General features: G+C 48.0%; 2 protein-coding genes and 1 non-coding gene across 12 annotated transcripts in view; 1 reads left to right on the forward strand and 2 right to left on the reverse strand.

The window, feature by feature from the left end:
• The window catches only part of AVEN (apoptosis and caspase activation inhibitor), a 152905-nt gene extending 144761 nt beyond the window's left edge, over positions 1-8144 (forward strand). Inside the window, exons 4-6 of the mRNA XM_074365869.1 lie at positions 3813-3908; positions 6519-6879; positions 7672-8144. Of these exons, the coding sequence (XP_074221970.1) occupies positions 3813-3908; positions 6519-6879; positions 7672-7787 (573 nt within the window). The 3' untranslated portion in view covers positions 7788-8144. The remainder of the gene's footprint in view (positions 1-3812; positions 3909-6518; positions 6880-7671) is intronic.
• Positions 7727-27385, reverse strand: part of RYR3 (ryanodine receptor 3) — a 500053-nt gene continuing 480394 nt past the window's right edge. For 8 of the 10 annotated variants that reach the window (XM_045524185.2, XM_045524186.2, XM_074365865.1 and 5 more), the window contains 12 exons: positions 26590-26790; positions 23342-23472; positions 19701-19743; positions 19085-19212; positions 18468-18528; positions 18000-18146; positions 14985-15119; positions 13653-13809; positions 12556-12620; positions 12103-12203; positions 10191-10242; positions 7727-9259 (listed from right to left, as the gene is read on the reverse strand). In XM_045524185.2, coding sequence (XP_045380141.1) covers positions 9164-9259; positions 10191-10242; positions 12103-12203; positions 12556-12620; positions 13653-13809; positions 14985-15119; positions 18000-18146; positions 18468-18528; positions 19085-19212; positions 19701-19743; positions 23342-23472; positions 26590-26790 — 1317 coding nt within the window. In that variant the 3' untranslated portion in view covers positions 7727-9163. The remainder of the gene's footprint in view (positions 9260-10190; positions 10243-12102; positions 12204-12555; positions 12621-13652; positions 13810-14984; positions 15120-17999; positions 18147-18467; positions 18529-19084; positions 19213-19700; positions 19744-23341; positions 23473-26589; positions 26791-27385) is intronic. The other 2 variants (XM_074365868.1, XM_074365867.1) reach the window with 1 other exon arrangement.
• TRNAA-UGC (transfer RNA alanine (anticodon UGC)) lies at positions 24944-25016 on the reverse strand. Its single transcript has one exon. It is a non-coding gene; the product is annotated as a tRNA-Ala (tRNA).

Raw genomic sequence — 27385 nt, forward strand, 5'->3', positions numbered from 1 at the left:
GAGATGGTCCTGGAGGAACAGGAGAACGATGAGATCTCAAAGACCAGGCTGTGCTCAGAGCTGGGAGTGGTGCTGGCGTGTAGTTGGAGTGTGGTGTTCTCAGAAGAGGAGGCTTCAAGGGTAGGTCTGGGCCTCTTAGTACCAGCAGTTTGGTCTTCCTTTTTTCTGGGAGCAGTTTTGCATGTGGGTTAGAACATAGACTTGGGAGACACAAACCTGAGTGTAAATCCCAGTTGCATGACCTGGGCAACATTCTTTCCTTCTCCTGTTTTCTCATCTGTAAAATGGACCTAGTAATAAAATAGAACTCAGAGTTGTAATGAGGATCAAATTAGATTCTAAATAAAAGGCCTTCCGTGCAGTTCCTGACACGCAGGGAACACTCAGAGTTAGCTCTTATTACTACTCTTATTTGTTAACAAAAGTTTTGTTTAGCAAGAAATGGGCAATGGAAGTGGTTAGGTTTGACCCCGGCAGTATTGGGAGGGAGGGGTTGAAGAGGTAAGAGGTTGGAGGCAGGGGAACCAGGTAGGCGAGGGTATTATGCTGGACGAATGGGAAGGGGCGAGGGCCTGACAGTGTGGGGCACGGAGAGGGGAAGATGGTTCACTGACCAGTGGGACTTCAGCTGGGGACGAGGTAGATTGTGTCACGGGCCAGATATGAGACATGAGGACAAGAAAGACTTGCAGTGGTGCTAAGCTTTCCAGCCTGGTGACTGGGTGAGTGGTGGTGAGTGATGCAGTGAAAGAAGGCAAGCTTGGTTGTGAGTATTTTGCTCTTAAGTTTTCAGTAGGACGCAGCTAAGACTGAATTCATCATTTTGCTATAAGAACTGTTTGTGTCCCACTTAACTCCTCACTGGGTTCTCTTTCTTTTTGCTTCCTTGAGAGAGAAAAAGGATAAGAATTTAAAATTATATATGTTTGTTCCTCATGCACTCCTCTGTCAGTCGCCAGTGCAACCAGCGACAAGACAATGAAGAGTTTGACAGTGGGTCGTGGCGGAGGTCCTCAAAGGGGGCACCGTGGCTGTGACTTGCTTTCACACCTTTGTGGCTCATGGGCGGGGTGAAGGGGACGCGGCCTGGCAGTGAGGGTCCCTGCTTCCGCCATGGTGACCCCCCTAGCACAGGGGAGTGGGGTTTTCAGATCTGTCCTTTGGACAATGTAGGGGCATGCAGGGAAGAAATAGGTGGGCGGAGAACTTCTTAGGGTGAAAAACATATCTATTATTATTTTAAATCACTTGAAGCTTTTTTATTTTTCATTCCATTTTTTGTTTTTGTGGATGTAGTGACATTTACTCAGTAGAGCTCCCTCGAGCAGCTGCCGAGGGCTGGGTGATGTGTGGTGGTTCCTGAACGCCTGGCTTCTCGAGGCCCAGACTCCCAGGCCCACCCCCAGAGAGGCCGGTTCGGAGTGATGCTGGGAACCTGGGTCACGGAGCGCTGCCCAACCTCCTCCAGGGAGCTGCTTCATTTGGGCACCTGTGCTTAAAGTGGACCCGTGGTCCCCGAGTCCCAAATGCATGTCGGCAGTGAGAACCGTAGCTCCCGAGGAAGGTGGAATGGTCTGATTAAAGCTGTAAGTGGGGTTCCTAGCAGGTTCTTTTCTCACCCAGCGGTGTGCCTTTGCACAGATGCTGAGACTCAGAGCCCGACTGGGTTCCTGGACAGAGAGGAACCTTCAGGATTATGGATTCTCACCACCCAGACCGAGTTCTGTGCACACTAATGACAGAGGTGGGCTGGCGGGCTTGTTCTCACAGTCAAGCCTGCAGGAGAGGGGGCGCTGGGGTGTCCCCGCTCCGAGGCCAGGCTGAGTGCTCCAGGGGTACAGTGACCATCAGGGTTGGCCAGGTGGCTGTGGGGACGGGGCTCCCCAGGCAAAGATGACCCACCAGTTATTTTAAAACATGTAGTAAAAAACCTAATGTATGGTGGTTATTCCAATTACACCTGTCTTTCACTCTTTACTATTATAAGCAATTCATTTCAGCTCGCTTTATATCTCAGGCCCTCAGCTTTAGCCCTTTAGGGGACAAGCTGGTGACAGAAAAGGGGATGTCTTCTTACACAGTGGCATTTGATGGTAGGTTCTAGGCTCTGGGACTCCTGTAAGGGGTTAAGGAGAAATCACTGTGCTGGGCTGAAGTGTCTGGAGGGCCTCCTGGAGGCGGTGCCCTGTCAGCTGGGCCTTGGGTGGTGGGTGGAAGTTAGGAATGTGGGGAGGGGGGACACTGCAGTAGCTGGAGGTCCGTCGTTCAGGGCTCGGCACACAAGCACAGCCCGACCAGTCCCCGGGTCTCGCAGACTTTCCATTATTCACGATTTACCTGTAGTCGTGTTGCACAGGATGCAAAAGGGGCAGAGGAAGTTTGGGCCCTTCTGGCCAGGCCATATCATGCCTCAGGGTCCTTCTCTAGAGAGCGGAGAGAGCAGCCATGAGTGGCTGGCGGGCATGGAGGAGGGAGGGTCCCCGCTCTTCCATACACGTGTGTGTATGCGTGTGACCTTGCAGACACCTTGGCCGTGGGAAGGGTGAGATGTCGTTTGTCATGTGGTGACTTACCCATGTGCCGAGCGTTCAGGATCACACCTCTCTAGTGGTTTGAGAGGGTCTCTCCAAACTTGGAAACAAAGGCTGGCCTGACCTTGATCACGCACAGGATGTGCCGAGTGCAGGACTGAGGAGAGACCTGCACAGGGACTGAATTCCCCGTGTTCTTATTGGGGCTTTATTAGCCTCCGTCTTGTCCCCTAACTACTGTCTCTGTTTTTAGATGTCAGTTCCTTTCTTCCAGTTGCTGACCTAAGAGCTAGCGGTCTCCGGGAGATTTCAGCAGGGTGGTTGGGAAGCTCCGTGGCTTCACGGAGCCCTGTGGCTCCTGTCGTGGGGCTCGGGGGTTAGAGCCGGTCTGGATTTAGTGTTGGGGCTCCCCTTGAGCCCACCAGGACTGACGCCCCGACTCCAGTCACTATCAACCCATCTACCCAAGACATCTTTACAGTGGAATGGAGATGAGGTGACCCTGGATTTTCTTCTCATTTGAAGTCAGTGATTGTCACGTAAGACGCGGTTCTGCCTGGGCCCGTGACAGTCCCTAGACGGGGTGGTTGGTGGTGTCTGCCTCTAACGTGAGGTCATTGTAACCACCTTTTAGGTTTTTTCTTCTCTTGGGTGGCCAGGGCACCTAGAAGCCCCTGTTAGGGGTCATGTTACAATCTGGAATGTTTTCTCAAATACAGTCAGTTTGGGAGGTCATTTCTGGACAGGACTTTGCTTCTGTGAATGGGAAGGGAGTCAGAGGGAGCGTGGAGCGTACAGTGTTGGCCTCACGCAGAGCGCTGCCGGCCGGAGGGTACGTTTCCACGCTCTGCTTGCTGGTTGGAAGAGAGACGTGTACCTCACGGGCTCCTTGGGCTGTGCCGGTCAGCCCATCCCACCGCCCGGACAGCTCCTCCCTGCTCTCCTGGAGGTCTGCCATCTGAATTTGTAAGACAACGTCCAGTGAGATTTCACTAAATGCTTTGAATTTTCTAGTAATTCCAAGAAACCTGTAGTTTCCAGGGTTCCACGCAGTCTTGATGTGGGACGATCACGACCCTGCTGCTGCTCTGACAACCTATGGCTCCAGGGGCTGGTTTTGGTCGGGTTTATTTTAATGCAGAGATGATAGAAATTACAACCATAGCATGTGTGATTTATGAGCTGATGCACAGTTACTTCCTATCACCTTGTGTGCTTTTATTCCTGAAAGACCGTACGCAATCCTCTTGATCAATCCGTCTTTCTGTTTTTTTAATATAGAATCCAGCATTCTACGTGGACTGTGAGTCACTGGCGCGAGCCCTTCAAGAGCTGCCTCTCTCGCTCCGACTCAACATTGCTGCTGAATTGGTTCAGGTAAGACCCTGACGGCATCTTGAAGCTGGTGTGGGCTATAGCAGGAGAGGAAAGGGGGGAAGGTGTGCCCCTGCAGGGTGTCTCAGACCCCTTTCTGTGTGCCGGGCTCCGTGCTGGGCCCTGGGGTGACAGGGGTGGACAGACAGATGTGGTTCCTGCCCTCACGCAGCGTAACCCATTGGGAAAGTTGGGTATTAATCAAATTATCAAGTTGTGCTAAGTCCTGTGAAGGTGATTTCAGTGGGCTAGAAGAATGTGTAATAGTGAACCCAGTCTACTGTGGCGTGATTATGAATGGCTTTCCTGAAGAAGGGACAGACAGGCTGAGATCCAAAGTAGAAGAGCATCTGAGCTGGGATTTAAGGAAGAGTGGCCCAATCAGACCGGCATTAGCAGACCGGCATTAGCCAGTAGTGATGACAGAAGCAGAGAACACTCTGACTGCAGAACGCAGAGCGGGCTGTATGCGGGTGGCTGTGTTTATAGGTAGGTCGGCAAGTGGACGTCCGTGCAAGAGTAGATGAGGGGAGGCAAATTCGGACGCGACTGCACAGTCCAGGTGAGTAATACCACAGCCTGGACCAGAGTAATGATGGCAGAGAACTGGACTTTACGAAGAGGCACTGCACAACTAAAATTAACAGGACTTAGTGAGATACTGGAAACGGAGAGGGAGCTGCAAAGACATCTTCTAGGTTTTCCAACCTGTGCGACTCCGTGGTAGCTAGTGTCAGGGTGAGGTTTGGACATTACGGGTTTGTGTTTGAGATAGCAAAGTGAAAGTATCAATTGGGTATAGACATTTATAGTTGAGAATTAAGGGCTGGAAATACAAATTTGGGGAGGTATCAGTGTAAGACGGCTAAGAGGGAGGGGGGGCCCAAGGGCTATATCATAAGGAACTTTGAAATTTAATTGTGGCTTGATTGGATTTTTTAAAAAAGTGAAACTATGGGCAGTACTAATTTTAAATAGAATCCCAGCAACTAAAATGACCAATTTTGTTTTGCTACTGAACGTGATGCTCCAGTTGAGCAAAGTCATGAATTAGTTACCCTGCCAATGGTGTTTCCATGGCAAGCACTCATCTTCAAATTTAGGGCAGCACGCAGAATTCAGGGCTGGAGGACACTTAGGAGTGGAGCGGAGGAGTAGGATGTCATTTGCCTCTGTTGGGGAATCACTCTGGGGCTTAAGAATATTTGGGGGTGTTTGGGACTGTCTTTGTGATTGGGTAAGTCTGACTTTTCCTCTGAGTGTCCAGAGATGGTCGAAGTTCTGACACGCCTGGTTTGCTCTCACACAGTGAGCAGTGGTTAACAGAACACTTCAGGGAAACACTGAGATGAGGTGATGGGGGCCCCAGCACTCAGGAGAGAAACGGGAAATATGAGCCTTTGAAAGTGATGGATGTCGGCAGTGGCAGGCCTTAGAGGAAAGATACAAAACAACTGCAGTAACTTTAAAAACCTGGTTAAATAGTTTTAAACCCCCCACCCCCACCCCCACCCCCAGTGATGTGGAGCAGTTAGTCTCAACTGTTTTTGCTCCTTAGAATCACTAGGGGAGTTAACAAAAAATACCAGACAGCGAATCCAGACCAACTGAATTAATGATTCCAGGATTAGAACAGGGAACCGCATCCCAGCTTTGCCCTGCCCGCTCACTGAGAATGCTGGACGAGTATTCTAAGTTTGTGTGTAAAGTCATACTGTCCTGAAAGTCCTAAGGAGTCACTAGCAAACTGGATCTGCTCAGGATGCTTAAATGTACAAGTGAGGGGGCGATGCCTCCAACAGTGGCTGAACCTCCTCCTGGCCCCGCCCACGCTGATGCCAGGCTAGTCACCCCAGGTCTGCCCCAGAACCGTGGTTCTCGGCCTTCCTCTACATCAGTCACCTGGGGAGTGTAACTTTACTAAATTATAACATGCGGAAGAGCGCACACACGAGTCTTTATAACCATGGAATCAGCACCAAGATCCAGGATCAGAGTACTGCCAACACCCAGGACCCCCCCCCCCCCCCCGCCGAGGCACCGCCTCCCCGAAACCACCATCCTGACCTCTCGTACTAAAGATGGGTGCTGCCTGTTTTTGGACTTCTTACACGTCATCGAATAGAATGTTTTCTTTTGGGTCTGGCAGTTTTTCCTCAACTAATGTTAGTGACAGTCGTTCTCTTTTCTCCTGGGTGAATCTGTCCCTTCACCTTGCTATTCCTGCATTTTGGTCCAGTGAACAGATCTGAGGTGCTGATTACTTCTTGGTGCCTCTACAGCTGTCTGGCTCGTTGCAGGCTTAGGTACACACTCACATAGCCCCATGGGGCCGTCTGTTCTCCGGCTGGTGACAGGAACGCCCAGCCCTCTTGATGTCAGCTCTGAGCCAGTTAGCACATAGCTGAGGGGGGCCCAGTGGGGGGCGCAGCCTCCCCGTTGTGTTTCCGTGAGGTCTCCCACATTTACCCCCCTAATGGAGACACTTCGTGAACTTCCTGTCTGAGCTGAGTTTCCCAGTCCACCCAGTCTGATGGCTTCCTTAGCTTTCGTTTTTGCTTGAGCAAGTATGGTAGGACTCTTGTTTTTAACTCAACTGTGCTTCTCTTTCAGACCGCCCTGCCTTTAGAGCTTCCTCAGGTGAAACCAAAGAGAAATGATGATGGCAAGGGACTAGGGAAGCAGTTAAAGGGGCCCTTGGGGCCTGGAGGAAAGGGGTCCCTCTCTGAGCTGAAATCCGCCGCTGCTGGCTGTGCCACCTACCCGGGTAAAGGTCACCCAGGACCCGGCCCTTCCCAGGGTCCGCAGAACCCTGCTACCCTGCTGCTGTCGGCAGTGGACCATTTGGAAGAAGAGCTGGATCTGCTGCTTAATTTAGATGCGCCTGTAAAAGAGGGAGGTGACCTCTCATCAGACCAGACAGCTCAGGACCTGGGATCCGAGAAAGATGGGGAAGCAGCCCAAGAAGAAAAAGGTAGGGCTTTCGTTTTCTTCCCACTCCCTCTTCCTGCCGCTGGTGTTTCTGTGCGGACATCCCCACCGGCCTCACATCCCTGCACATCTCCATCAGTGTCGGGCATCGATCTGGCCTCGTCCACTGACATCTATTTCTGTGCACACATCTCCGCTTCCCTCTGAGCTGACCTTTCTGACAACACTGCTCTCGCTCAATAAACCGGCCTTCCATACTGCCTGCCTGCAGTATTAAACCTGGGCTGCAGATTGAACTCGTGCCATAAACAGGCATTTAGATCCTCTCGGCCTCAGCTGTGCAGCCGCAGACCTTTCAATCGACAGTCTGAACAGGCCGGTTGAGCGAGACTCTCTGCGTGCTTCTTGCTTGCTGTTTGGATCTTACTTTTGCAGGACACTTCTGCACCTGTGTGATTTCTGTGAGATGGTGGCCCACGTGACATGGAGAGGCGAACAACCGCCCTGTCCATTCGCCACATTCACTCTTAGTGGCTCTGCAGGATTGCTACAATAGTAAAAAGAAAACTCAGCTATTGATCCTTAAAAAAAAAACCCAAAAAACTAGTGAACTGGGAAATTCAGCATCCAAATAAATAGAAGAGCAAATCTCAACCCCATTTATTAGTTTGTTTAGATATTATTAGATCTTCTAGGGAGTAGAATAACAAGAGCATTTCGCCTTACTGTGAGCAATATCAGGGCTGATTTATGCCATGGAGCAAACCCCAGGGAAGCTCTACCCCTCAACTGGGGGGCTAACGTGAAGGTGTTCACACTGCTTTCATTTTCTCAGATCCTGCAAGAGCATCCGTGTTGGAGGAAAAGAACGTGGAGTCGAAGCAACCAAGTATATCAAAAAGTGTTACCGAGGAAGAGCTTGAAGACTGGCTGGACAGCATGATTTCCTAATAACAAAAGAAAAACAGACAGAAAAAGTACCTGAAGCCAACTTGGGCTGCCTTGTGCAGGAGGGCCCCAGGCTGTCCAAGAACAGCTGGCTGCCACGCACGCCCCGAGCCAGTGTGTCCGTCATGCTTAGTGCGGTAACGCCTACCTCTGTTCAGCAGCATCCAACAGAATACATTTAAGAGGCTCATTGTATTTGTTCTCTGGCTTAGTAATTGGGTAGATTTCTTAAGGGCGGGAGATGTTAAGGCCCTTGTTTCTTCCTCTCACTGTGCGATAAAGAGCAGGTGCGCTCATAAAGAGAAGCGTCCCAAGCAACCAGGCATGCATTTGGCCAAAATAAACAAATGCTGGTCTGTGGATTGCTTTTCCTTTCTTGTGCAGGGAACCTTTAGGCTATTTGTCATGTGCCCCTTTTCCCAGCAGTCACAGTGTGGTTGTAAATCCTCCAGAAGGTGGTGCATTACAAGAGGCCAAACCAACGGATGGGTGCGTATTACTTTATTGCAGTGGGCGCTTCATTTTATTTAAAGAGAGTCACCTAAACACAGCAGCTCCACTACTTTACAGGGGACCAGAAAGCATTACTCAATTCGGCGTAAGATTGAGATTTTCCTGGATGGTTCAGTACAGTATTTTTCTTCTAATAACAGCAGTTGACAAGCTGTTACTGGAAAAAAAAAAGTATATGAATAACCTTCAAGTGCCGTTTCATAAAGTAAGACAGAAGATCAACACAACTAATTAATGGAACTGTCCATCTCGAACATAAACATAAAAACTTGCATAGCTACCTCTAAAGAGGTTTTAAGGCACTTAATCGATATTTCAGTGTCGACAAAGTGGTGGCTTTTCTTTCTTTTTTTTTTTTTTTCTACTTTAACTGCTTAAAGCTTTTCAAGCTGATTCTGGATACATTCACGAGCAAGTACCATGGGAGAAATGAGACTGCAGTTAAAATGATTTTTTTTTTTGTAGCTCAGACCACCTGAGTCACTAGTGGGAGACTGTCATGTGACATTCAAGACGTCAGACCCTCCAGCCCTGCCCTCAGTGATGCCATCCCAGCAAACTCATTCAAACCGGAAGGCATTCAACGAGAGCATCCTTGGTGCTTTGTCACTTTAACGTTTTTGACAACCACAGGTTATCTCCCACCATGGACGTCCGTTAGGCACAAAAAGCCAAGTCAATTCCCAAACTTCAGCTTTGTAACACACACACTTTCTTGTCGGGGGGGGGGGGGCATTTAGGAAACGTCCCTGTTCAAAGATGTTGCAGGACTGTAAGAGAAGGCTTTTATTTCACTAGGAGTTGGCCGTCCAGTATTTCACTAGGAGTTGGCCGTCCAGAACGGCGGAGGCTTCTCTCATGCGCGTTTATCCAAGCTGATCTTCGTACTGTTTCCGGAAGCAGTCGCCAGCCGGGAAGAAATCCCAGCACCTTTCCTGGTACATCTTCCAGACGTAAGATTCCTGAAATAATGGGAACAAAGTGGGCGTCTTTTTAAACCATAGGAAGGTAAACCCCAGTTTATGTCTTCCTTTAGGAATACTGACATGGGTTTACATGAGGCCTGACGGACACGTTCTTTCTTGCTCTATTCCCAGGCTCTTTTGGGGGCAAAAACTCACTTTTCCTCTCTCCTGGCACCCCGACCCCAAAACCAACCAACCCACCCACCCACAGTGAAACCAACTCAATGATCGCCACTAAAGATACTTAAATAGGCTGAGGCCATGTCTTCTGGTAGAAGCAGCAGATCCACTTAGAAGCCTGGAGAGCCCAGGCCGGACCTGGACCCACTTCCTCTTTCAGGCGCCTGAGCCGTGAAGTGTTCCTACAGATCCAGCGATGTCTGCGTTCTTGGTCACCTCCCTTTTTCCTCCCCTGTTCTCGATCCTTATGTTGCTCTTCCATACTTAGTCACAGACTCCCTTTGACACACACTCTCACTCACACTGTCACACCCCCACCTCCGTGTCCCCGGCGTCACCCACACCTGGGGCCGTCATCACGCTCCTGCCGCCTCCCGCACCGTTCTCCTCTGACGCCGCTGCTCTTCGCGAGAGCCACCCCCTCGGCTTCGCATTGTCTTCCTCTTGGTCGTGTTCTCCCCACCTCCAGCTATGCTGCTCTGAAGCAGCAACCCAGAGGGTTTAGAAAATGTCAGGGGCTGTTGGATAACCAGGGGGGCCTTCTGGGATAGGCTGAAGTTGCCTTAGAATTTTGGCTCCTTAGGTCACAAAGAGACGGTGGAACAATGCAGGAAGCGGCGGAAAACCGCACAGATGAGACTAGTGGCGTCACCTGGCTACCACCTGGGCCTGTGCTCTGCTGAGTCCAGACTTAGCAGAGGGAAGCTCTACCGCAGAGGTATGAGTCTTATTTCAAGGTATTTCTCACCTGACCCGTATGCTCTGTTTCGTCTTTATTAATCAGATACATCAGGAAGAACCTAGAACAAGGAAAAAAGGTGTAACAACTGAGAAAAAGACAATGTGAGGTACTCTGCTTAGGAGACCACACTCACTTCATGTACCCAGTCAAGTGAACTGGAGAGCGGATCGGACCCGCTGTTGACTGCTGACCACGGAGCCTTTCAGGCCTGGGGCCGTGTGGCATGACAGACCCCATCACTTTGCAATAATACATACATTGATCTTAAAATGAGCCTTTCTGTGAGAACAGGTCCTTTTTACTGGTGTCAAACCTGGAGCTAAGATCACTTGTGAGGAAGGATTTTGGCTACCATTTTATTGTTTTAAATGATCCTAAACAACAAACTGGTAACCAAAAACTCTTACCGTAGAATTTTCAGGAGGCCAGCTTATCAGAATGTAGACTGATGTGTCTGTCTGAAAGGTCGGCCATGGAAAAGGAGGAAGCATTTCATCTTACTGAGTTGCCCTGATTCTTCCAGAAGTATGGTGTGTTTTTATCACAGACAACTGAGAAAGGCCTGCGCAGTTTCACTTGCTCTAACGGGGATGCGTCTAAGGCCCGAGTCTGTCTGGAACACACAGGCATCCCAGGAGGCTGGGTCTGGTGTCTCAGCTCACATCACGTGAACTCAGAGACAGCCTCCGAAGGAACCAACCCCGTGCCCTTCAGGAGAAGGATGGTGAGGCTGGTGAGGCTGGTGGAAGGAAGACAAAGCAGAAATAGCATTTTCCTGAGGGTGGGGAGAGTCTGAGCCCCAGATTTTCAGTTCTCGCAGGCTATTCATAGGCATATAGGTTTAGGTCATGGCCCGCAGCAGAGGCAGTAAATATATTAGTTTCCTTCCTCCCTCTTCCTTTACCAGACTAAGAAAGGAGGCATGGCCAATATCTTGTCCTGGAGGACACTATTCCCTTCCTAGCAAGCTGATAGCACCACTTTTAGGGGGGAGTTTCAAACGTGGACAGGACGGTTTCTCTCCCCTTGAGCTTGCTGCTGGAAGGGGGTCCCAACCCAGACCCTGTAACACCCCCTTTCACTCTTCTCTCTTCACTGGGCCTGACCTTGGCTGCGGCCTCACCTTTTACAGAAGGACACCCACCCCGTCTCCTCCATGAAGATGCAGACCCTCTTAGCGAGTAACTTGAGTAACTTGTTCTTGAGTGAAAAATTGATGATTGACCTACTGGCTGCCAGGCCTCAGGGGCTGGGAAAGAGCAGTGTGAAAACAGGCACAGCCAGAGAAAACCCCGCTCGCGTGGCGCTCGGGTGTTACCAGGAGGGGACGGACCTGGGAGGCCTCAGAAGTGGCCCTGGGCTCAGCAACCTGCAGGGCCCTGGCCGCCCTGACAGGCAGGCAGGCCGGACTGGAGGGGGTTCAAAGGAGAGTGAGAAGGGCACATCGGGCACTGTGAGCGTACACCCTTTTCCAGTCTTGCTGGAAGGGAGGGAAGAAGCAGGATGGAAAAGTGGGGCCACAACCTTTTTTCTTGCTTAGGATTATAAAAAATATTATATGGTTATGGGAGGGCTGACATTAACTTGAAGCAGCACCAATCTATCAAAATGGGGGGGAGGCTGCAAGGGAGGGGATGGCTCAGCGGTAGAGCACACGCTTAGCATGCACGAGGTCCTGGAGTCAACCCCCAGTAAATAAACCTAATTACCTCACCCCCCAAAAATACAAAAAAAAATTTTAAAAATATGGGCAAAGATACAGGATCATGGCAATCCCTGCAAGTTCTTCCTAATTGGGAAGTAGAGGCAGAGACAGAGGAGGAACAGGCATCAGAGAGTGAAGGCTATGACATAACTCTGTTTTCAGGCTGCCGCTCTCCCCACCGCCCCATCACCTCTGCTGACCAAGGATACTCACAAGTAGTTGGCTAAGTTGTGCTCTTGTAAGGTGTGTGTTTCAAAACCATGAGGGGTCGTGTCGAAGTAGTCATTGCCAATCCCGCAGATGAAACATTTTGTCTAAGAAAAAGAAGAGGCAGTAAAGGCATGAGTAGGCGTGACATTACAGGCAGGTGGAAAAAGGGTGATGGAGAGACACTGAAAAAGATTTCTCTCTTTAACGTTTTAGGCAGTTAGTCACCTACTGCACCGTTTCACATATTGCTAGCTTCTAGCTCCCGCCCAGGACACGGTGGAAGCAGCAGGTGGAGCAGAAAAGATGCCCAGAGCTGGTAGCTGGGCACAGAGACGAGGACAGGCATGGAAAACAAGCTTTGCTGGTAACTCTGCCTAGGGCTGGCCCTAATTAATAGAAGCTATTTTAAAAATCCATTTGCTGTGAGATACAGAGTTGGCCGCAGGAGAACATTACCTCCATATCCTCCCGCACTTGTTCCTGCTGGTCTCTCAGCTCTCCAAAAGCATCGATAATAAGACCTGGAATTTTCAGTACAGAGACAGGCAAAGCGCTTTAAATGATCTGTTTAGTAGTTCAGGGAGAGGAATGAGGAACGATAGAGGGAATAGCAGGGGCCACTTTGTCTTGTAAAAAAAATGAATTATAAAGCTGAACTTTTCAATTAAAGCACAATCAGGAAAAAAAAAACTTGTTTTCAAACACTGCATCCTGGCCAGCCATTTCTCATTGTCCCTCAGACTGCCCCCCTGCAGTGTCTGATGCTGGCTCGTCACTCCCCCCGTCCCTCCTGCCCTGTCTGCGTGGCCGTTCCCAAACCGATGGGCTCGTCCCCGCTCCGAGCCCCTCGGGCGTGCAGGCAGGGTTCCTCTGCAGTTTCTTTCCTTTACTTTCTGGGAAATCTCAACACCCACATCTTTCACCGCCACCACTGATGGATCCCATTTCTTTTATTTGATTTTTGTAGTCATTAATACGTGTTTTGTGTGTGGTTATATTTAACAGTTCTACCCTATTCTGTTCCTGACTTGTCTCTTGCACGAAAGACCTGTGACAGGTAACTGCTGATCAGCCCTCTGCACCCGCATGTCTCTCAGGTACCTCAGGACTCAAACTCATTTCATCACCATCTTTCTCTAATTCCCAACTGTTGACTAAAGATACCAGCACCCCTCCCCACAAAGAAGGGGAAAACAAGTCACACACTCAGAGCTCCTCTTTGTGCTCCTCCCCCACCCCACTGCCTGGGAGGAAAATGAGGAGGGCAGGACTCAAGAGACGAGCCACAGGCGGAATCTAGGGAGCAGCGGAGAAGGAAGGGATCACTTCAGAGGGGCCAGTGAAGGAGCCAGGGTCCTCTGTAAGGATGCTCCAGTTTCCTGTGTCAGTGCTTGGGTGTAGCTTTGGCTTTATGTGCAGTAGATGCTCAAGAAATGTCCTTGAATTAACAAGTAAGTGAATGCACAAGGCTCCTTATATAAAAGTTAAGTCATAGATGCAGAAAGAACAAGAGAAGCTGAGCCCTGTGCATACAAGAGAACTGGCTACCATACCTTGGATGATGGCCAGCAGGATGACGATGACGAAGAAGAAGAAGGTAATGTCAAAGACGATGCGGTACATTTCGTAGGGGTCCCCGGCAGGGTCTTCAATTTCATCGCCGATGCCACCTCCAGCTCTCACTCCCACGTACATGTGGAACAGGTAACACTAGGGAAGAAAAATCATGGTGATTCAGGTGTGAGCCGCAGCGTTCTGTTTGTTTTTGTGGAGATGGTCAGATCATGCATGTAGCTAGATCGAAGTACGACAGCCCTGAGGCTGCGAACTGTCCCCTGCACCCTCTGGTCAGTTTGGTGTCTACAAAGATGGAAAGGCTGTTACAGGTAGTCTCTAAAAGATTATTTGTAACTCATTTTTAAAAACAAGTTTTGAACTATCTGACAAACAAACAAACACATGAGAATTCACCAAAGGCGTAAAGAAGTTAAAGGACCCTTATCCCCTGATGAGGATGGCATGTGCCACGTATGAAGGAAAGACCTCACCCAGCCACTTCCACATCCTCCGCGCACCTGGGAGGGCAGGGCGTTCTGCAGCGTCTCCCCCGAGATGCAGGTGTGCGCCTGCGTGGACACTGGGTCCTGATCACAGAGTGGGATGTGCTTCCCCCACTGCTGTGGTAGGGAGGAGTGTGAGCAGGGGCAGGCTTGCGGCTCCTAAGTCCAAAGCCAGGGACGGCGCTGGCTGCACGGCTGCTCTGGACACTGTAGGGTTGCTGTCTCGGGGGGGCTCGCCCCGAGAAAGCATACAGAGTTTTTAGCCAAAAAGTTTCTCCATTTTCTAGAGAAATGATCGCAGGCGCGGACAGTTTACTGTCACCTATCCCTGGAACACACTTTCTTTTCCTGAAATCTGGTTGGTGGAAATACGGAGAGATGCTACTGCAGCGGTACACTGGCTCAGCTAGACCTTCTGTCCCCTGACAGGACCCTGACCCCATCTTGCTGCTGTGACATTTTTCAGATGACATGGCTGTTCTGAATGAACCCCCACTGGTTTGCTGAAAGAAACTGAGTACCAGACTCATGGGGCCTTGCTCCCAGCTCTCAGAGGCAAAGAACCAAAGCTTGACTTCCGTGAGAGGTGGACGCAGGTAATTCACATTGTCCCCAACACCGATGCGGATGGAGGATGACCCCCGCAGTGTGCCCCTCTTTCCACCAGTGTCCAGACGAGTGCTTATGAAACCTAGTCCATCTTTCTTCCTCCCAGCGCCCGCCTCCCTCTCAGCCGAGACATCACATCCTGCTCTCATCCCTGTTCTGCTCAAGGGCCCTTCTCTCCCAGCCGGGCCGGGGGCCAGGCGCCCCACGGGGTCTCACCGTCATCATGTCGTCACACTTCATATCGGGCTCCTCGTCATCCTCGCTTTTGTTGTAGAACTTGCGGAAGAAGTTGAATGCCACCACCGTGTAGAGATAGACCACCACGGCCAGCAGCCCGACAGTCAGGACCAGCTGGGGGTGGGAGAGAGGGGAAGAGGAGGTGGGTCTTCTCCATCCTGAAAGTCGTGAGAGACTCCGAGAAAACAGGAGAGGGGAAGCCCTGGCCCCCAACACCCAGAATGTGACTGCATTTGGAGAGAGGGCCCTGAAAGAGGTGATTACATTAAAATGAGGCCGGTAGGGCTCTGCTCCAATGGGACTGCTGTTCTTACCAAAAGAGATTAGAACACAGAAGGAAAGGTACCAGGCAGCCATGTGCACCGAGGGGTGGTGCAGTGACAAAGCGGCATGAGGCAGCCAAGGAGGGAGGTCTTGGGGATTCTGTTACCGCACCCTGAGCAGACTAACACCGGGGTGCCGCACTGGGGACGTGTGTTTACCACACAGAGATTAAAGGGTGAGGACAGTGCCGGTGCTAGGAGGACGGTCACTTTGTTCTTTTACAGAGAGAGCAGTGACCTGAGGCTTCATGATGCAGCTTTTACTGCAAGGCTGCTTCTAAAGAAACGACAGGTTCTTTGGACTCACCTATATCCCTGTATCACACTGTTTCGTAACTAACCACGAACTGGACAATTATCACAGCTTTGAAGTTACTTTAGGAATAATGATAGTTGAGCAAAGTGACATTCTTCATAACCAAGACACCTGCCTCAGACCTTTGCCGGGGTCATAGGGCTTTTGGGTTTATTTCTCAGCTTTAGGCATAACCATAACTGAGGACAACATGGGACCTGCCCATCTCGCCTCCCCGAGGGACCAGGTGTTGGGCTGGAGCTGTGAAGATCAACAAGATAAAATCTATGTCCTCAAGTGGTTACATACAACAGAGTGTGCCAGATAAGTACCGAAGAGAGAGATTCAAGGGCTTGCTTCTTGAATGTTGAATTTAGTAACCTGAACCTCAGACAGCAGACCTTGCAGAAAGCAGCTGGTTTAGAAAAAGACAGACGTTCAGCTTTGCACCAAGGAAGAAATGGGCTTGAACCCAAGTTCTGCCACTCAGCAGCTGTGTGCTCTCAGTTCTCTTATCTGTCAGGTGCTTGTAACATCTACCTTGCAGGGCAGTTGTGAGCTGACTGCAGTATCTGGCACATTTAAAAAAAAACTATCTTGCCAGAGCTTAGTCAGCAAGCCCATGAAAGAGATTCATGGTTTAAACTTTTCATTTAAGGTTCATCAAACATTTCATTTTATGATAATGCCATTAAGCCAAATCAAAATGCAAAGTTTCAATATCTGAGTAAAGGGGAAGACAATAAATTTAAAAGAACATATTGTAGAACTGGCATTCCATAAATCACCCTTTGGGAAAAGCCACTGTAATGGATAAAACTTCCCAAGACACACATGTAGAAATAATAAATAATGCCCTTTTCCCGAGGAATCTATAAGGAAGCAGCTACCACACTTCAAGCAAACATCTTTATCACAGGTTCTGTTCTGACTCCCAAACTTTAGCTTTTTGTATGTAGCACCAAATTGCTCTCTCTGGCTTTCCTCCACTCTTTTTAGTGTCAGCCAGGAAACACTGACTATTGCTGCTACCAGAAGCCTAGAGAAACAAGCCACCCTAATACCTGATGATCAAGCACCCTTTCATTTTAGAACAATTAAAGGTTAACTTGACTTTTTTTCTGGTTATTTTGATTTTTTAAGGTGTACAATACGATGATTTAATTTATCTTGATTGTGGTGATCATTTTATAACATCATAATTAGTTACCGTGTGTGTGGGGGACACTTAAGATCTCCTCTTTTCACAAATTTCAAGTGTACAGTACGGTGTATTAAACTATAATCACCATGCTTTATAGCTCCCCAGAACTTACTTATGTAATAACTGAAAGTTGGTACTTTTTGACCAATACTCCCCATTTGCCCCACCTGCCCCCAGCCCCTGGCAACTCCGGTTCTAGGAGTTAACCTTTTTTATGATTCTACATATAAGTGATACCAAACAGTATTTGTCTTCCTGTGTCTGGATATTTCACCAAGCATAATGTTCTGCAGATTCAGCCACATTGTTGCGAATGGCAGAACTGCCTTCCTTCACATGCCACTGCATGTTCGTAACAGGTCTGCCTTGTCCACTCTTCCACCATGGACACGGGTGGTTTACACTTCTCGGCTACTGTGCATGATGCTGCTGAGACCGTGGGAACACAGGTATCTCTGAGATACTGACTTCAAGATGAAGTCACTGGATATATACTCAGAGATGGAATTGCTGGCTCAGATGGCCATTCTATATTTAATTTTCTGAGGTGCCACCATGCTGTTGCCCGTAACGGCTATACCAAACTGAGCACATTTTAACTTCCTCCTTTGTTCCCTTCTCCTAAAGATTTAGAGATGTAAGGGAACACGTCTCATTCATGGAATTGCACTTAATGAGGACTAAAATGCTAAGGATTTGAATCTGTTGGCAGGAGGAGCCAATGGGGGAGTTTAATCAAGGGATTGACCCTGACAGTACTGTAGAGGACACTCTATACTGATGAGACTGGATATAGCGATGGCCATATGGATATAGCACTATATATACAGAGAGAGACACACACACACCTGTCTACCTATATACACGCATAGCTGTATACATGTATACATGTGTCATTGGTTCTTAACTGGAAGCTCGTATCAGAAGTACCTGGGCAGTTTTCTAACTACATATGTTGATCTAAATGTTAAGGGTTTCTGAACCAGTATCTTACGCCTCTTGAGGAATGACTGCAATTTTGCAAAACCAGTCACTATTCACTCAAGTGTTGGACCAAAAAAGGTGTATTATACACCATGAAACGTACCTTCCTGTCATGCACTAGTGTACTACCTGTTTTTTCCAATCCATTTCTAGGTCCGCCCCATTCTACACCAGTTTAAACCCAATACCTGTTTGCCGTTGTGAGTGACGGACGACAGGATCGTCCTCAGAGTCTTGAAGCCCATGGCGATGTCCAGCAGATGAGCAGCGAAGAAGAAGTTGTTGTAGTGGCCTAGGACTGACATGGTCGTGTACCAGGCGAGGTAGAGGAAGGACTGGGGGATGGAAGAAATGTAGCAGCTTTTCAGGCATTCATGCCTCGTGATGTGCTCATTAAACCAACTGTTCTCATCTTTGGGGGCAGAGTGAGGATAGAGGGTGTTTAGGTGCCGAGGAGCTGTGAGCCGGCCCCAGACCTGCCAGTGAAACCCCACATGTCTTACACTATTGCACGAGACAGTCTTTCTCCCCCTGCGTCTGTACCAAGGACTCCATGAGTCTTCCTGGGCCCCCTCCATAGCTTGTTTATTTGCGGCATCTAATGACATACCTGGACTTGGGGCAGAGGATTGTGCTTTTCCAGATGCCATACTTACGTTGTCGGTAAAAACAACTCCCAGCTTCCAGATATGGTACTTCATGTCGATGGAACTCAGCCTAAAAGGGAACAAATAATTACAAAATTTATAAATGTCAAGATTTAGTTAAGTGTTTAATAAGGGGAAAAAATTAAAGTTTTCCTCCTCTCAGGTTTGAGCTTGATCAAGTTGTATGTGTTCACCATGAGAAGAGTTGAATCACACATCCTGAAGTTTTAAATATTTTTAAAATTTTGGGGGTTTTTTGGGTGGGGTATTTAGGTTTATTCATTTGTTTGTTTGTTTGTTTGTTTTAATGGCGATACTGGGGATTGAACCCAGGACCTTGTGCATGCTGACCACACGCTCTACCACTGAGCTATGCCTTCCCTCCCTGAAATTTCAGTCTTTCTCTTTCAGCCCTATCACGCATGAAGGCTGGTAGGTCTTTAGATTTTTAAAAGCAGTGCCCTCCTCCCCATATATGAGAACCCAGCAGAAACACTTAGGCCAGACCAGAGCCGGAAAGGACAAAGACACGATTGTGAGTTTCCCTCCCTAGCACCCGGTGGAGGACTGGAAAGACAGAGGGTCCGTGTGAGCCAGACTTCGGGATTTAACACCTAAGCTCGTACCATGACACCAGGGAGGCCGCCTCTGCTTTGGTCTCTTCCACTGGGCTAAAGTCAAGGGCATTTTTGTCCAAACCCAGCAGTTCTGCAATGCGTTCCGCTCCGTAGAGGTCTCCGTATTTGTTGATCACCTAAAGCAGAAAGGGCGACTGGGTGAGCTCAGGCCATGCGTCACCGCCAATGTTTCCTCCAGCCCCAGTGTCTTAAGAGTTGTGTTATACTCTGGGCTCTTCCCAGGGGTCGATAAAGACATGATTCAAAATGCAACAGGAAAATAAAGAGAAAAAAATAACCCCCAGATCAAACAGAAGTGATAAAGTCAATTAAGCAAAATCTGTTTTTCAAGCCATCTTTTAGGAGGGAGAAAGAACCTAGGAGGTTCTGTCCAGTCTGTTCTTTCTAGAAAGAACCAGGAAACAGTGGTTGTGTTAACTGTTTAAGACAGACGAGTGTGGAACGAACCCTAAACCTACATACGTCCATGTAAAACTCCTTCTGTGACTTTTTCTTATCAACATAAAAGCAGCATTGAATTTATTCATGTTTGTCTATGGAGAACTTAAAAAAAAACTACACTTCTTTCGAGGTCATGGAATTCACCCCCACTGACAAGGCATACCTTTCTCTTGACAAACTTGTCCCAGTAGTTATTAGGAAAAGATCTGAAAAAGAAAATGTAAAAGGGAGATTCTTAGCATGAAGGCAAGCACATCAAGAAACGGTGGGTTTGAGAGTCTGGACCTGTGATCTTTTAGGGTTTTGTCCTGCTCACTGAAAAATTCAAGACCTGACTGAAGTTCAGAGTCACCGCAGGTCTGATTTCTGGTTTCAGTACTTTGTGTTGCCTCCTGAAACACCTGGAAAGCAACTCTGCATTTTCGGCTTCAAAGATACGGTGAAGAGCCAGGAATTGTGGTGACAGACTGGACAGAAGCAGGTATATGTGTCTTGATCTCAGTCTAACTAGAAACCAAAGCCTGTAGGAGACACATACATTCAACCTGGACTCGCTGAGTACCCTCTTTACGGCAGGCATGGGGCAGGTGCTGAGGACACAGCAGTGGGAGGTGTGGACAGGGTCCCTAACTATGACGCTTCCAGCCAGGGGATCATAGTAGCTCTGTCAGCTCTGAAACACGACAGCCCCCTAGTCCATAAGGCCCATCAAGTTGGTGATGAGGAAGGAGGGCCTCCCTCTGTTCCCGGACCTCTCAGAAGAAGAACCCTGAGCCAGTGCCAGCAGAGCAGCAATCTTTAAACAAGACAACAAAGCAATTTTCTGGATAATTAAAGCGGTCTCTGTCTTAAACATCCAAATGCCACCTAAAAGCAAAAATGCTGGCTTTATAGAGTAAACTGCTCCTAGGTTTCATCTCTGGGGAACGGGAAAAAATTACTTTGACTTTCTTTGTCCATTTTTCAGCTATTTGATTTTTTTCATGTATTGTATTATATTTAGAACCTAAAATAAACAAACAAAAACATGCCAGTCTCCCTCTGTCCACATTGGTATCTCCTTTCTCTTAAACCTTTTATACACATGGTCTGTAACGTACAACTGAACTCAGCCTTGGCCACATTTTGTCATAAGTGGAAAATCCCACAAGCGATGCTGAAGGGCCACTGGCTGGAGGCTCTGGTCGTGACCCTTTCACAGGTGGGATCTTACTCTGGTCTGAGTATTCCTGCCCCCCTGACTAGGTATGGAAGCTCATTCAAGGTAGAAAACATAATTTTACTTGGTAATATTCCTTAAAAGGTGCGGTAGGCAAAGAATTTTCAGAAGGGAAATGTATTGATAACTGACACATCTATAGATGAATGGTCAGGAAAAGTCATATAAGATGCTCAGCCTCTTTAGAAATCAGTGAAATGCACAATGAGATGCCGTTACACACCTACCAGACGAGCCACGTTATCTGAGGGCAAGTGCCGACAAGGAGGCTGAGAAGCAGGAACTCACCGGGGGCTGGCTTCATATAAATCAGGACAAACTCTGTGTATCTTACTGTTCAGCAAATTCTACTCTACCTGGTCTCTGCCCTAAAAAAGCTCTTTGACTTGTGCACCAGGCATAAAAACATCCCTTACAGCGCTGTTTGGAACAGCCAGAAGCTGGAAACATGAAATACACACTGCCAGGAAAATGGATAAATATACGACAATATAGATGGAAAATGCTACAGTTCTGAAAATGACCAGGCTATGGTCACACACTTCAACACAGACGAGAACTGAATGTGGTGTGGAGCAAAGGATTCAAATGACAGCGCAATGCACACTGTGTAACTCCATTTACATACATTTCAAAACCAGTAAAGATGAAACCAAGCATCTAGGGACACACACCTAAGTGGTAACCCTACACACTAAAGCAAAAGAATGGATTCCACTGAAGTCAGGAGAGCGGTTAGCTGGGGTCTGGGAGGATAGGACCAGGGCCGCTGACATCTGGACTTCAGAGTTTCCAGTGATGCTCCGGTTTTTAACCTTTGTAGTTCACTTTATACATTAAAATACACATATACATTTTCTATTTCTTCTATATGTGTATTTAACAATAGCAAAATAAAGTTTTAAAAGTTCTCCAAGATACATAGTTAACTGAAAGAAGTTACAAGGCACTACCTGCACGATGAGGCCATTCCTGTGAAGAACTGAAGGCTTACGGATCTCAATTTTGCTATTGAAGTCTAGTCGCAATGTCGTGTTAGCTCCTGGTGCACAGCACAGCGACTCAGTTACACGTACGTATATTCTTTTTCATTATAGGTTATTACGAGCTATTGAATATAGTATCTAAATGCTTTAAAACAGCTGTTCTACTTACTTGTACATTTCCCTATTCACGATCATTTAAGCCACTTCGAATAAATACCAGCAATTATCCTTGCTGGGACAGTTCAGTGCATTTGTCCCATTATCTCCTTAGGATACATTTCTAGAAACTGAACTGCCTTTTTACTGGGACTTCGGTGCCACAGACGCAAGCATTACTGATAATTGCAGAAAGCTTGCCAAAGAATGGAATTATTTAATATTCAAAATTTCTGCACTATAATGACAAAAAGTCAGAAATAAGTCTTAGTACTTTTTCTTATTTAAGTGGGGAGATTGGCAGCGAACTGCAGGCAGAAATAGGGCTTTGATTTGCATGCTCACACTTTTTTTTTTTTTTTTTTGCCTAAGAGAAGAGGCTTCCCTTTCTAAGGACTATTTAAAAAAAACCCCAAAAAACCCAAACAAACAGAACTCAAAACACTCAGCTGTGCCTTTGTCAAGCTGCCTCTCAATCTGCCTAAACATCTTTGCGTAAGTAGCATTTTCCTCCCCAGGGGTCAACGGTTTTGTTTCTAGATGTGGATACTTTATTGGCGCAGTCAGCTTTGTTTACACATTCAGCCCTATGTCTTTACTTTTCTTCCATCACTTTACACTGCAGCTCTCGTTCTTCCTACTGGGATTACGCTGGCATTAGAGCGTCACCTTCGCTAACTGTGATGGCCATTTTTTAAACGGGAAGGGAATGACTAACAGCCGTGTGCCAATGTGCACCAGGCATGTGACATCCATTCACGAATCCTCCCAGCACTGTAGGAGGCGGTATTCTCATTCCTCTATTAATGAAAAGGAAAACAGGCTTTGAGAACTCGATTCCCTCGCCCCAGATCATGAACAGCGCCGTCACAGAGCTGACTCCGTATCCACCTCTCTGCCTCCAGAGTCAATGCTCTGTCCCACCACGTTGGTAATAATACTCATGCCGACCAAGAAGGCAGGCGTAGCCCTGCAGGTCTTAACATCCCCACCCAGCTGGTCCTGTTTTAACTGCTCATGGAACTGCCTATGAAATGGTATTAGGAGAAGTTCAAACCAAGCTCTTTGTTTTAGGACAAGGCTTCAGAGATGGTGCTGTGACATCTGGGGACTCTGGAGAAGCTGCTCAGCTTGATCCCTTGGGCCAGAGAAACACTGTGTGACTCGAACATGGAAAACTGGATTAAGTAATATTGTGCTGGACCATCTGGTCTTAATTAAATTGCTCGGCACTTCCTGAGAACATCCTCTGTCCCCCTCTGAGAGATACATATGACTGTCAGAGGCACAACAGGCTACTTGATTGAAAAGGCAGCAAGAAAACAAGTCCCAGAAACCAAGGAAGGTTTCTATTCATGAGTTTCCGGGGCTGGTGAAGATGATGTGATTCTCTTTATGGCAGAGACTCCTTTTTGGGTTGGGGCCGGGGGGAGGGGCACTTACGGGGTGTTGATCACCAGGCGATCCCACTGCCCCTTGATGTCATCTTCAGAAGGCTGTTCGGTGATATACAGGCCATCAAACTCCAGCTTCCTGGCAATTTCTTTTTCTCTTTTGAAGACCACCAGAGGGACCTGGAAGTGGGAAGACACCAGTCACTTCAAGAAGGCTTTCTAATTAGAACACCCTCTCTCATGCACACCTTGCCAACTGGCCTTCCAACTTTAGGGCAGCAACCTCTTCGTAGTGGGATTCTTAGGGTGCGTAGCTGTAGGTCCACAGCTAACTAAGTCACTTCTCCCTCCTGTGGCTAACACACCTCCCTCTCCAAAGCTGATCTGACTTGGGTCATCCTTTAAACAGCTGACGGTAATACAAACTCGACTTGCTCCATCTTGGTGAGAAGGCCGTATTTAGAACTGCAGGGCCAAATGAATTTGAACTCCTAAAACTCGGCTGGAGGTAAACCACGACTTAGAAAGGACAATAAATTAGTCTAGAATAGATTGGACAGCTGCAGGAATATGATGAAAAATTCCAACCCCCTCCAACAGCTAGGATCTTATTCATCTCATGTCTCTGAAGTCTGGTTAATGAAATATGGTTTAATAGTTAGAATGAGGATTCACTGGGCTCTGTATATAGTCTTTTGCTATTGAAAATTTTCTTCCTGAGATTCCTTCTGAGAAGAGCTCCTGCCAGGCACACTTGCTTGTTCCCTCCCATCACTCCCCATTCTCTTATTTGTAATCAAAGTTGTAACTTTGATTCTAGCCTAGATATGATGGCATGGCTATAAAGACCTACCACAAAAGGAGAATGTACACAGAAGATGTTGGGGAAATAATCCACTTGCCCCAACCCTCACCAGACACACACACTTCAAATAAGGGACAGAGTTAAATGAGATCAGAGGATCCTATGGGAATATCAGGCAATGAGATGGCAGACTAGCCAGAAGAGCTTAATTCACACAGAGCCAGGGCTTCTCACCCAGCTGGGAAGCTACTGGTTACTTGGCAACAACCCTGAGACCTTGGACTCCAAGCTGTTTTTTCCAGTGAGTCCTTCTCCAAGCTCATGACAGCCATGCACCCCACACTGCTCCTTTATTTTCAGGACACAAAGACAAAATTTAGATAATGATTTGTAAAGAGTTACTGCCTACCTTTTTTTTTTTTTTTAAACAACACTGAGGACATAAAAGAATCATGACAGAAAGGTGGTGAAGGCTAACAATGGGCATTGCACACTGGGTGGAATCAGTGACAGCTGTTGGTTCGGGGATGATGTGGGAGGGGAAGCAGAGAAAGACGCTCTGATGTCTGCTGGGTGCAGGTGGCTCTGAAGAGCAGTAATAATACCCAGCTTTGGATCAGCACTGATGGCTGGGATCTGAAGCATTCCCTTCAATCTTTTATGAGTCTGTGTACCCTTGTAAGCAGAACTTCCACATTTTTATTTCCTAGCTAGCGTTTCTTTCTCCCCCTAGGTCACCCATACATCTGCACCCCAGCCGACAAGCTAAGCTTGGATGGTGACCTAAGGAGTAGTAGCTAACACGCTCTAGTGTTCACTATTCTGTTGTTGTTTTTTTTTTTTTAATGGAGGGACTGGGGATTGAACCCAGGACCTCGTGCATGCAAAGCATGTGCTCTACCACTGAGCTACACCCTCCCCATCCCCCAGCGTTTGCTACTCTGGTTCTGACTACTTTTACACATGTTAATTCATGGAATCCTCTCAGCAACTTTAGCAGTTAGTGTTATTATAATACCCTTTTTAAAAAAAGAACAGAGAGGAAATGGAGGAATGGTGAGGTTAAGTGGCAGAATTGTGATCCTGGCTCCAGAATCTGTGCTTTCATTGTTACAGTGGCGCCCTCAGTGTGGTTTAGGGCACGCGCTCTCTCCAGTGGGGCAGCTGGGCTTCCTATGTGATCCTGCAGCCCGCTGGGGAAGTGAGGGCCTCAAGGATAGGAGAAGATTTCCTGGACTTCTTCCAGGGAGAAAATGGCTTGGTGTAGAGCCAAGGAAACTTCCTATTTAAGAGAAGTAAAAAAAAAAAAAAAAAAAAAAAAAAAATGTGATGGGAAAAAAAATTGTGGTGTAGTAGAAACAGATGTGGACTTGGAACATGTAAAACAGAATGACCAAAGATGGCCATAAGTGTCACAGGCTCTGAAGACGGCCCCAGTGAGCCATGCCTCCTGGTATTCATGCCCTGGCGTGGCCCCCTTCACCCTCTGTGCAACAATGAATCTGGGCTGTCCCTATGACCTGCTTTAACCAACGGAATGTAGTAGAAACGGCACCTTGCCAGTTCTGAGCCTAAGCCTTAAGAAGGGCTAGCAGCTTCCTCTCGTGCTCTTTTTGGAAACCCAAGCCATCACCTGCAAGAAGTCCAGCTACTGAGCTGGAGAGAGCACATGGAGACGCCAGGTGGAAAGGGAGAGGCCCTGAGTCTCCACGGAGGGAGAGACCCCACTACCCCAGCTGAGCCCAGCCTTCCAGCTGTTTCCTCACCAACGTGCCTGGCACTGGCATGCGCCATAGGGGACAGTCTAGCCCACGTGAGCTCCCAGCTGGTGGCTGACGTGGCCACGTCCACCTGGAGCAGAAGAACAGCTGAAACACGCCCAGTCAGACACAGAATCAGAGGGAGAAAACGGTGCTCATTTTAAGCCACTGAATTTTGGGGTGATTTGTTATGCAGCAATAGGCAACAGAGAAAGTAACTCATCTCTAATAGTTAAAACCTAAACATTTTTTTAATGGAGGTATTGAGGACAGAACCCAGGGCCTCGTGTATGCTAAGCATGTGCTCTACCGGTGAGTTATTACCCTCCCCCCAAACCTAATGCTTTTGGAAAGGTGAAAAGCATTTTTATAAACATTTTAACATAAGTTCAAAGATCAGAAGAAGCCGTGATTACCAGCTCCATGTGTGACTTAGCCCGATGATTAGGATTCTATGAGATGTAAACAGAGGTGCCTCACGTGAGACTCCTGGAGCAGGGACACTGTGAGTGCAGACCACCCAGGGGCATGTTCATTGTAGATTCATTGTGAACGGCCTGGGTGGGGGGCAAGGGTCTGCAGTTCTAACCCAGCTCCAGGTGATGCCCATGCCACGGCTCCACCAACCTTAGCCTCTTAGTAAAGCCTTAGAGAACAAAGGGCCAGCTGGGTTCAGAAACGATGCTTCTTCCCCAAGGAGTCAGGTTAGATTCAGAGCCACCAGCGACTTACCTTCAGGCAGTAGTAGCCCACCACGCAGACCAAAGAGATGATGGTGTGGATGACGGCCAGGGCCCGCAGTGCTGGCGCCATATACCCCGTGCTCTCCTGCAGGACAAAGAACACCATTGCTTCTTCCTCGTCCTCATCATTAAAGGAATTCCACAGGTTTGCAATGTCCTCTGTCTCTTCTTCTAAAGGTTCCTCGGTGACCTGGCCCAAGACACACACTCTCTTAGAAACATCAGAGAGACCTCCGCCACGGGGCTCCCCCACGTATTTCACATCGCTGGCATATGCTGTGCAAATAGCAAGTAATGCTGAGTGAATGAAGTTTTAGGTAACTTATTCCTGGGAATCTCCAGTATCTCCAATAATTGCAAACAAATTTTTTCAGAGACAACTCTTTCGAAAACATTTTTATGTTTCTACCAATTTTAAAGTTAGGGAAGTTTCACTACATATTTTATAGCCCCTACACAGCAGAAAGGAATCTCTGACATGCTATGGCCCAGGAAGGGGCTAAGACACACACATGCACAAGTGCGTGCGTGCACGCACACACACGCACATTTCCACTCTCTGTTAGATGCTCTTCAACCAAGGCTTCACCTGCCATTCTTACACAGTGACCCCCCAAATCAGCACCTCTGAGGCTGTCATCCTGCAGGTCCAACTGCCTGCTGGCTATCCTCACCAGCACGGCTGCTGTCTGAGTCACCTCAACCTCCATATATTCAAAACCTGGCTGTACCACACCCTTCTACAGACTTCCATTTTTCTACTATGGGCAACAGAAAGCCATTAG

The sequence above is a fragment of the Camelus bactrianus genome, chromosome 6, assembly GCF_048773025.1.
Source record: "Camelus bactrianus isolate YW-2024 breed Bactrian camel chromosome 6, ASM4877302v1, whole genome shotgun sequence".
In the NCBI taxonomy this organism is placed as follows: domain Eukaryota; kingdom Metazoa; phylum Chordata; class Mammalia; order Artiodactyla; family Camelidae; genus Camelus; species Camelus bactrianus.